The 11,428-nt window shown below is 43.1% G+C and overlaps 1 protein-coding gene across 1 annotated transcript; it reads left to right on the forward strand.

Annotated features, from left to right (window-relative positions):
• The first annotated feature begins 293 nt into the window (after positions 1-293).
• Positions 294-785, forward strand: LOC116983567 (cytochrome b561 domain-containing protein 2). The gene has a single exon (XM_033037352.1). It carries the CDS (start codon positions 294-296, stop codon positions 783-785), a length of 492 nt encoding a protein of 163 aa, XP_032893243.1.
• Positions 786-11,428: the final 10,643 nt, after the last annotated feature.

The following is an 11,428-nucleotide window of genomic DNA, read 5'->3' on the forward strand; positions in this document are numbered from 1 at the left end:
TTAATTCTGCGGCTATGACCTCTGGTCCCGGACTCTCCCACAAGTGGAAACACCCTCTCCACATCCACTATCTATAAAGCATTAGAGCCCTAGATTAGAACATCAGGCAGATGTGGTTGGGAGAAAACTGAGCAGAGCAAGTCAAAAAGGAAAGGTGAGCCAAATTGTTCAGCTTTCTCTTTCAGAAAGTAATCGAGAATTTTAGGACAGCAGAGTCAGGAAAGTAAGATGTCATTTTATGAAATGCAGAAATATAACCATGCTTCTTTTTCCCCCCCTAGTTTTCCTTCATTATGACGCAAGCTATTCTGCTATTCTCTCCGGAGAGTTCCCTTATTTTGTCCTACTCGAGGAAAGTCAAAGTCCGAACCCACTGGGTGTTGCAGGGGCTGGCCACTGTCTGTGCCATCGTAGGCTTGGCCATTATCAGCTATAACAAATATACGAATGACAAACCACATTTTACCAGCTGGCACGGTCTGGTTGGGTTGGCAACTGTCCTGTACACTTGCCTGCAGTCTGCTGGTGGGGTGACTCTGCTGTATCCCAAACTGATGAGGAAATGGTCCCTGGCCAAACTGAAATCGTATCACGCCACCTCTGGACTTGTTGGCTACCTGCTAGGCTGCACCAGTATGCTTTTGGGCATGTGTTCAGCATGGTTCACAGGGATAGTGACTGGTGTTAGCTGGTATCTGGCCATTAGCTGCCCTGTTCTGTTGGCATTGGTCCTCATGAACCAAATTACTAATGCCTACCTGAGGAAAAAGAGGATACAGCCTTGAATAAACTTCCACCATGGCTTTGGCTGCTTATCCGTTATTCACTCTCTCTCTAATCTATAATTACCGAGAAGTGTTAAAACCAACAAATCAATACACCAAGCTTCTTGTCAATGCGGGTGATTGATGATGATGTGGAAACTACCAGCAGATCAGTATCAATCCTGCATTATGTTGGGAAATGAAAAAGTGGACCTGAACAATGGCTGGATTGTTTTCCTGTTCAACTAACTAAGTTGAACTAAGATGCTGGTGTTAGTTGGCATCTGATGCAGTCTTTCAGGGTATTGGAATATCTTCAAGTGTCCTCTTTCTGTTCCTCCTTTGCTGGTCAGCAGTACTACAGTTGGATTCCTTTAGTTCATTCTCACTGTTTGAAGTTCAAGAGAAGATTATAGAAAATGGAAACAACTGTACTCATGAAAGATGTTGCATAAAGTGGAGCTCAGTGTTAAGTCTCCACTAAATTTATGCTGTATGAAAAATAACGCATGTTTTGAAACATTCAGAGGGTGATTATAATAACCTGGAATTATATAAAATGTAATTTTTATCTCTGAATATTCATAAACCATTTTGCATGGTATTATCTTCTACACCATCTAAGTTTTTAATTCTCTCACTGTAGTAATTTACCATTAAGATTGTGAATAACTTTAGACTTAATTGAGATGAACTTTTTAATTAATTTATTAATGTTAATGCAATTTTAATTGTTATTTAATTCTCTATCTTCACATTCCAAGCTCATTGTCCTGTATTTAATCCCGTTTGTCTTCTGTGTGTTTTTCCTTAACTGTTGCTTGTAATGTATTGTGTTTTGCTCTAGTTGATGTGTTATATTTATATTTCATCCTTTATTGTTGGGTTATCTTTTGAGTTGAGAGAAACAGCTGTTATTGCAGCGATGTGTTTCATCTAATTGTATTTACAGACTGCTTTGTAATATATTTGTTATTCAGTTCTATCAATGTCAATGAACAAAATAGGAACTGGAGTATATAATGGATCATTAAAACAATGCCATCTGCATTCCGTCCAAACTACTGGTTTCACCACATATTCTGCCAATCTCTTCTTTGGCTCCACTGAATTATGTTCAGTTTAACAAACAAATTAAAAGGTTATATTACGGTGACACCACTTCTCGGAGAGGACTGGAATCTTGTGTGTGTGCAACTGTGTTCATTTGATTCTGCAATCACAGGAGTCGTATCAATCTGCAGTGAAAAGATTTTCTGTGTTTGAATCTCCTGACAATGTTGTCACTCTTTTGTCTAAAACTGCAATAACTGAGGCTGGACTGATTTAAGATCAAGGAGCCAGAATATGGTCAAGATGTATTGTTTAGAGATGATCTGAAAATAATTATAGCTCAAAGTAGAAATTCTGCCATCGACTTGAAAAATTCTTGAAAAAATCAATTATCCTTTTGGACAAAGTTATAGACAATAGGTGCAGGAGTAGGCCATTCGGCCCTTCGTGCCAGCACCGGCATTCAATGTGATCATGGCTGATCATCCCCATCAGTACCCTGTTCCTGCCTTCTCCCCATATCCTCTGACTCCGCCATCTTTAAGAACCCTATCCAGAGAACCGGTCTCCATCACCCTCTGAGGCAGAGAATTCCACAGACTCACAACTCTCTGTGAGAAAAAGTGTTTCCTCGTCTCCGTTCTAAATGGCTTACCCCTTATTCTTAAACTGTGGCCACTGGATCTGGACTTCCCCAACATCGGGAACATGTTTCCTGCCTCTAGCGTGTGTAAACCCTTAATAATCTTATATGTTTCAATAAGATCCCCTCTCATCTTTCTAAACTCCAGAGTATACAAGCCCACCTGCTCCATCCCTCAGTATATGACAGTCCCGCCGTCTCAGGAATTAACCTTGTAAACCTGCACTGCACTCCCTCAATAGCAAGAATGTCCTTCCTCAAATTAGGGGTCCAAAACTGCACACAATACTCCAGGTGTGGTCTCACTAGGGCCCTATACAACTGCAGAAGGAGCTCTTTGCTCCAATATTCAACTCCTCTTGTTATAAAGGCCAACATGCCATTCGCTTTCTTCACTGCCTGCTGTACCTGCATGCTTACTTTTATTGACTGATCAATAAGGACCCCCAGATCCTGTTGTACTTTCCCTTTTCCCAACTTGACACCATTTAGATAGTAATCTGCCTTCCTATTTTTGACACCGAAGTGGATAACCTCACATTTATCCACAGTAAACTGCATCTGCCATGCATCTGCCCACTCGCCCAACCTGTCCATGTCACCCTGCATTCTCATAGCATCCTCCTCACAGTTCACATTGCCACCCAGCTTTGTGTCATCTGCAAATTTGCTAATGTTACTTTGAATCCCTTCATCTAAATCATTGATGTATATTGTAAATAGCTGTGGTCCAAGCACTGAGCCTTGCGATACCCCACTATTCACTGCCTGCCATTCTGAAAGGGACGCGTTAATCCCTACTCTTTGTTTCCTGTCTGCCAAACAGTTTTCTATCCATGTCAGCACTCTACCCACAATACCATGTGACCTAATTTTGCCCACTAATCTCCTATGTGGGACCTTATCTAATGCTTTCTGAAAGTCCAGGTACACTACATCCACTGGCTCTCCCATTTCCATTTTCCTAGTTACATCCTCAAAAAATTCCAGAAGATTTGTCAAGCAAGATTTCCCCTTCGTAAATCCATGCCGACTTGGACCAATCCTGTTACTGCTATCCAAATGTGCCGCTATTTCATCTTTTATAATTGACACCGGCATCTTCCGTTTTCTCTCTCCCGCCTTTCTTAAAAAGTGGGATAACATTAGCTAAATTTATGACGGTTGATGATCTGGTTCTCATATTTGATAGGCAGGCCTATCTTGACTGATCTAAATCCTCAATTCCTTGGATTGCTAAGGAGTGTCCTGCAGTGGAATGAAAATAATGGCCGTCAATTCTAACAGCACCCAGGCATCATGTGCAGAATCTGTGCTAACTTGCTAGACAATGGTTTCCTGTCATCAAAGGAAGTTCATTGTAGAGTTTCAGGGGAGCATTCCTGTTGGTAACAATGTGCTTAATAATGATGTTAAGAGATTCAAATATTTCTGCTCAACTTGGATTTTATTACCAATCATTGGATGAATTTATTTGGTTTATTGAAGCTGTTTGTACTGAGTCATGCAGTCTGTGTTCCAGTTTTTTGTGTACTAAATAAATGCCCATCTTTCATGTATCTGAGTGCTTTGTCATGTCTTTATTCAGGCTCCGTATGGTGAGTGTCAGGAAGTGCTTGCCACAGAAAAACACTACACAAGGATACTGCTTGATTTTTATGAACAAGGGAGGAGAGCTTTCAGATTGTCCCTTGTGACCAACATTCTTTCATTTATCTCTGTACCATGGCCGTCATGTGACATTTTCCTTTATTTTAGTTTAGTATCAGACCCTTTTGTTAGTTCAGTTACTGCATAGATATGGTGGAGTTACATATAAAGAAAGTAACAAGATGGCACCTTGTATGACTCCTTATACCAATTTTTATTTGTGTTTGCTAGAGTAGAAAGTAAAAGGGGGAGAGATTTAAAACTGGCTGTTGATTCTTTATTTCTATACTGCATGATCATAACAAGCCATAAATAAGGAAGTGTATAAGGAACAGAAACATGCTCCAGTGTTCAATAGATCTATAATCTATAACGGGTGATTTTCACATGGCCCTCTTTCCTTTCCGGCCCTCATATTATTAGCGTCAAGATTTGTCCTGGGGAAAACCGACACCGTCATGGGGAGAACGTACAAACTCCGTACAGACAGCACCCATAATCAGGATTGAACCCGGGTCTCTGGCGCTGTAAGGCAGCATCTGTACTAGTGCGCCACCATGCATGTACCGTATCCTCCTCCAGGACCTGCCCTGGAAAATGCAGTCAATTCACTTCAATCTTTCTTTTGTCTGTCTTCTTTAATTCAGTCTGCACAGTCCTTTTTCTGTTTATTTTTGTTATTTCCATCGGTGTACTGTATTTCTTTCCATTTACCAAGGTCTTGCTATTTACCAGACCTAGCTCTCACTGCTGGTCTGCATTTCCAGCAGCTCTGTGGCTGGAAAGTTTTAAAACCGCAAGATGCCTGTTCCAACAAGTAAGTACAACTGCCTACAGGAAATTAAGGAGAACTGCCAACTAAAACACCTGTATGAATCATATTTAATTTGTTGGTTATTGACATTTGCAAGACCAAAACACTCTTTTTCAGTTCAGGCTATGATATGATAAGGTCAATGTTCCTCCCATGATGACAGTATATAATACCAATTGGGGTTTATCAAATGCGGAGATAAAAAAACTGTAGCTATGAAGTTTGATAAACAAGGATATAACCATAACTTTTAGACTTTTGTTTGCAATATTTGTCTCAGGGAAATTAGTTTCAGTACTGTATCACACTTTTGGATTTATTATTTCGTGAATTCCACACAAAATTTGTTACATAGGATTTAGTGCGCAGAATACTGTAGTGGCCTGGTCAAGGTCAGGAAAAGGCCAGACGCCAGGCGGGTTCAAACAGTAGTCTTTTAATCCCAACAGCGAGAGTACACCACACACACACCTCGAGAGCACTAAACCCAGGGTCGTCTGGAAACCCCGTGGCAGACCAATGCCCCTGTCCCTCAATCGGCGAGGGGGATGATCCAAGGAGTGGCCTACCCCCCAGGGACCGCCACAGGACCCCCCCCCCCAAGTACCCGAGGCACGAAACGGACATGAGGGCGTACACGGCGGCCAGCCCGGGTGCACACTATGCCCGGCCCCGGAACAGGTGACTGACCAACAGGTGCGGGGGAAGGAGTAGCCAGAGAAGGAGGTACCCTAGACAGAGGCCGCCCTCGCTTACGGGGCCGCGCTACCAGCACCGGCTGATCAATATCAATATGTGCTGGCTTCAGCCGCGCAACTGAAACAGTCTCATGCCGACCCCCCCATGTCCAGGACGAAAGTCGACGAGCCAGGACCCGGAAGGGACCTTCGTACGGCCGCTGGAGAGATGTCCGATGCGCATCCATGCGCAGGAAGACGAACTGGCAGTCCTCCAGAGCAGAGGGAACGTGCGGACGGAAGGACCCATGAAGAGACGTGGGCACCGGCGCCAGCTTGCCCACCGTCTGCCGAAGACGTTGCAGAGCGTCCGAAGGCTGCTCCACCTAGCCACGTGCTGGCGGGATGAACTCCCCGGGCACCGTCAACGGAGACCCATACACCACGTCGAGGTCACCAGTGTAGTGGCCTGGTCAAGGTCAGGAAAAGGCCAGACGCCAGGCGGGTTCAAACAGTAGTCTTTTAATCCCAACAGCGAGAGTACACCACACACACACCTCGAGAGCACTAAACCCAGGGTCGTCTGGAAACCCCGTGGCAGACCAACGCCCCTGACCCTCAATCGGCGAGGGGGATGATCCAAGGAGTGGCCTACCCCCCAGGGACCGCCACAATACCACCATTTGGCTCAGACACATACGGTAACCTACCTCTCCACAATGAACATTTCTTACTTTTTCTTTATCCTTTGTATCATTTTCCCTTTAAATGTATTGGTGCTATTTAATCTCAACTATTCTATGCATTGGCACATTCCTGGGAGAAAAAAAATCAAGCCTTTTAGTTTACCGTTAAAATGTATGATGGCAAATTATTCTTTTCAATGTTTTTCTGTAATTCAAAAATGCACTTAAAAAAAAATCCTTTTCCTTTGTCTTCTATATTGCGCAGTAATTAGACTTATGGTCTAATACCTCATTGGTTGGAATGTTCTTTGTGGCATCCCGTATAAATACAAATCCTTCTTTCCCTAATCATTTTGTTACTTCCCTCATTTCCTTATTTCTCACACCATGCCTCAGAGTCATAAGAACATAAGGATAAATAGGATTGAGCAGATTCAGCGAGGATTTATAGATGGCAAATCATGTTTGATTAATGTAGTGGCATTGCTTTAGGATGTGACTGGTTAAGGGGCAGGCAATGTATATAGTATATTTAGAGTTTCAGATAGCTTTCGATGAGGTCCACAGAGGAGATTGGTCCACATGGTTAAGAGTGCATAGAATTCAGTTTAATCTGTTGAAATGGATTGAGAATTGCTCAATGAACATTAAGCAATGACGGAATAGAAGGGTCAGCAGGCTGTGACAAGTGAAGCGCAAGGGATCGACTATTCACAATCTGCTCTAGTGATTAGCTGAAGGGGACCAAATGTCATGCCTCCAAATCTGTTGATAATCTAAAACCAGGTGGTGGAGAGGAAGTTTTAAGGATGCTTTAAGGGGACATAGACGCAAGAGAACATAGATGGGACACAAATAGATTATAATATGGAAAAATATGAGCTGCAGAAAACAGCAAAGCAGAGTATTTTTTAAATGGGGAGAGACAGTAAATTGGTGAGGTTCAGAGGGACCTGGGTATTCTTGCACAAATGTCAATGAAAGCTAACATGCAAATGCAGTAAGTAATTAAGAAGGAAAATTATATGTTGGCATACATGGTGGAAGAATGTTGAGTGCAGAAGTAAAGACGTCTCACTGCAATTCTGCAAGACCTAGGTCAGACTACATCTGCAGTATTTTGTTTAAGAACGAACTGCAGATGCTGGAAAATCGAAGGTAGACAAAAATGCTGAAGAAACTCAGTGGGTGAGGCAGCATCCATGGAGCGAACGAGATAGGCAACGTTTCGGGTCAAGACCCTTCTTCAGACTGATGTGAGGGGGGGGGGGGGAAGAAGAAGGAAGAGGCGGAGACAGTGGGCTGAGGAAGAGCTGAGAAGGGGAGGAGAAAGCAGGGACTACCTGAAATTAGAGAAGTCAATGTTCACGCTGGGGTGTAAACTGCCCAAGCGAAATATGAGGTGCTGCTCCTCCAATTTACAGTGGGCCTCACTCTGGCCATGGAGGAGGCCCAGGACAGAAAGGTCAGATTCGGAATGGGAGGGGGCGTTGAAGTGCTGAGCCACCGTGAGATAAGGTTGGTTATTGCGAACCGAGCGGAGGTGTTGGGCAAAGCGATCGCCAAGCCTACGCTTGGTCTCACCGATGTACAGCTGACAGCTAGAGCAGTGGATGCAATAGATGAGGTTGGAGGAGGTGCAGGAGAACCTCTGCCGCACCTGGAAAGACTGCTTGGGTCCTTGAATAGAGTTAAGGGGGGAGGTAAAGTGACAAGTGTAGCATTTCCTGCGGTTGCAAGGGAAAGTGCCAGGAGAAGGGGTGGTTTGGGTGGGAAGGGACGAATTGACCAGGGAGTTACGGAGGGAGCGGTCTCTGTGGAAAGCAGACAGGGGAGGAGATGGGAAGATGTGGCCAGTGGTGGGATCCCGTTGGAGGTGGCGAAAATGTCGGAGGATTATTTGTTGTATGTGACGGCTGGTAGGGTGGAAGGTGAGGACAAGGGGGACTCTGCCTTTGTTATGAGTGGGGGGTGGGGGGGGAGTGAGAGCAGAGTTACGGGGTATAGAAGAGACCCTGGTGAGAGCCTCATCTATAGCAGAAGATGGAAACCCCCATTCCCTGAAGAATGAAGACATCTCCGATGCCCTGGTGTGGAACACCTCATCCTGGGTGCAGATGCGGCGTAGATGGAGGAATTGGGAGTAGGGGATGGAGTCCTTACAGGAAGCAGGGTGGGAAGAAGTGTAGTCCAGATAGCCATGGGAGTCAGTGGGTTTATAGTGGATGTCGGTCAGTAGTCTATCACCTGCGATGGAGATAGTGAGGTCTTGAAATGGTAGGGAAATGTCGGAAATGGTTCAGGTGTATTTGAGTGCCGGATGGAAGTTAGTGATGAAATGGATGAAGTCAGTGAGTTGTGTGTGAGCTCTGCAGTATTCTAGTCAGTTTTAGACTCCTTACTGAAAAATTGATAAAATTGACAGAAAAAATGCACATCAAAGATTCATTAAACTGATTCCTGGATGATGGATTTGAGATATGTTGAGAGTGAGTATATTTGACCTCTATTCTGAGGAATAAGAGGTGATCACATTTACAGGCCTCAATCTTTTGGATGCAGGATGGAGTTTAGAATCAGGGTTCAGAAATAAGGGGTAAGCCATTTAGGACTGACATGGAAAAAAACGTCTTCATTCGGAGAGTGATGAATCCTTGGAATGCTCAGCCCTGGAATGTTGTGGAAATTCCGTTATTGTGTTCATTCCAAACAATTATAATCTCGTATTTGACCCCCATTTATTTACTGGCTATTGGCAGTTACATCTTCACCAGATGAGGTATTTTGCAATCTCCCCTTTAAATCTTTCCGTGTCTCTCTTCTGTTATCTCGTTTAATGGATCGGTATGTTTTATCATGCTAGAAACATTATATAATTACAAGTTGCTGCTCTGTATCTGAGAAGCAATTAGGTTACCTGACCTAATTCATTTATTGCAATTGCTTCACAAATGCATGAAATAACTCAATAAATAATGAACGATTGGTCCTGCTCAACTAAAAAAGACTAGCCAGGCATCAGCAATAACCTAAGGCAGAGTCACTGAGAATCCCATAAAAGACACTGAGCACAGAATATGCTGAATCTTTCACTGTGCTCTGAGTCTTGGTTTATTTGATATAGTTTACAAACCATGTGATTATATCATGTTGCGAGTGAATAGGGTAGGATTGAATTACATATGACCAATCAGGTCAAAGGTTCCAATTCTGGGAGCTGGAAGCACGTTTCAAGCAGTTTGTTTGGATGTAAGGTTGTATTTGATGTGGGGTTTTGTGGAATGGAGGATGTTTCATTTCCATTCATCACACTGTTGCTATCAGAACGCTGAAAATCAGACATCTTACCAAAGCTGAGAAGGAATATCAGAGCGAGCCAGTAATTTAACCTCATCTCTGTACTACCCATCCTGCGGGGATAGGTAGTTTAGTATCTCATCCGGATGATGACACCTCTGATTCTATTGTGCTAGAGTGTCAACCTAGATTATATGCTTGTGCCTCTAGCCTACTGGGTTACAAATGACCTGATTTATGTAAATCTGACGACGCAAATTCTCTGGTACACTTTTTAAAGCATTTTTCAAGCTAGCAATAATAATAATAATAAAATGTTTCATGGGATTTATTAATGATTGGATGAAGTATGTATTCCGCTAGTGTAATTATGGATTGTGCAAGGGTGATTTTTCAATGAAATGAAAGAATTATAGCAAGAGTTTGTAAAGTGCAATGCGGGTAGCTATAGAAAACAGATGTTTCTGACTTACCAAAGGTTTTCAGGAACAGACCCTTACATAACTTGGAACTGCCTGTACCTATTCTGAAGGAAGGACATAACGGCTTTGTTATATACATTATATGAACATAGGAAATAGGCGCAGGAGTAGGCCATTTGGCCCTTCGAGCCAGCACCGCCATTCAATATGATCATGGCTGATCGTCCCCAATCAATAACCCGTGCCTGCCTTCTCACCACATCCCTTGGTTCTACTAGCCCCTAGAGCTCTATCTAACTCTCTCTTAAATCCATCCAGTGAATTGGCCTGCACTGCCTTCTGTGGCAGAGAATTCCACAGATTCACAACTCTCTGGGTGAAAAGTTTTTCTTCATCTCAGTCCTAAAGGGCCTACTCCTTATTCGTAAACTGACTCCCACAACATTGGGAACATTTTTCCTGCCTGTCCAATCCCTTAAGAATTTTATATGTTTCCATAAGATCCCCTCTTATCCTTATAAATTCCAGTGAATATAAGCCCCAGTCGACCCATTCTTTATCCTTCTAAGAGAAAATAATGTCCCTGAGATCCTTCTTAAATGTCTCCACTCTGATTTTTAAATCCTCTATCCTGGATGTGAGTGTTCACCATATTCATGCCCCTCATGATCTTGTACACTGCAATAAGGTCACCCCTCAGCCTCCAATGCTCCAAAGGAAAAAGTTGCGGCATATTTAACTTCTCCCTATAATTGTCGCACAGTTAACATCCTGGTGAATTTATGTTGCATCCTTTCCACTAATGACATATTTCCTAAAGCTGGCTGACTGGAGTCGTATATGTAGCACCCCTAGTGTGGTCTCACCAATAACTTGTAGAGCTGCATCGTGATGACCTAGCTTTTGCACTCAGATCCCACCCAATGAAGGCAAATATGCCAAATGCCTTCTTCACCATAATATTCACCTGAGTCGCCTCTTTTGGGAAAGCATTCACCTGGACTCCCAAATCTCTCTGCCTTGCATGTGTAAGTCCTGTAAGCACCTCTCACTTGTCAGAGTTAAATTCCAACTGGAATTTCTTGACCCATCTTCCTAGCTGATCTAATTTTTTTGATGAACTTAGATAACCTCCTCTGTCTACTATACCACCTATTTTGATGTTATCCCAAATTTACTAACAATGTTATCTGCATTGTCATCCAAATCCAAATGTATATAACAAATAACAGCAGACCCAGCATTCCACTGATCACAGGCCTCCAATCAGAAAATATTCCGACTCAACTACCCTATAATTCTTTCTTCCAAGCCAATTTTGAATCCATTTGACTATCTCACCTTCGATTCCACGCAATCTAATTTTCCAGACTAGCCTACCGTGGGGCACCTTGTCAAAGGCTTTGCTAAAGTCCATATAGA

Source organism: Amblyraja radiata, chromosome 18 (assembly GCF_010909765.2).
Source record: "Amblyraja radiata isolate CabotCenter1 chromosome 18, sAmbRad1.1.pri, whole genome shotgun sequence".
NCBI lineage: Eukaryota > Metazoa > Chordata > Chondrichthyes > Rajiformes > Rajidae > Amblyraja > Amblyraja radiata.

What these genes read in the sequence shown, in the direction of transcription:
- LOC116983567 (XM_033037352.1), top strand. Translation starts at nt 294, where the DNA reads ATGACGCAAGCTATTCTGCTATTCTCTCCGGAGAGTTCCCTTATTTTG.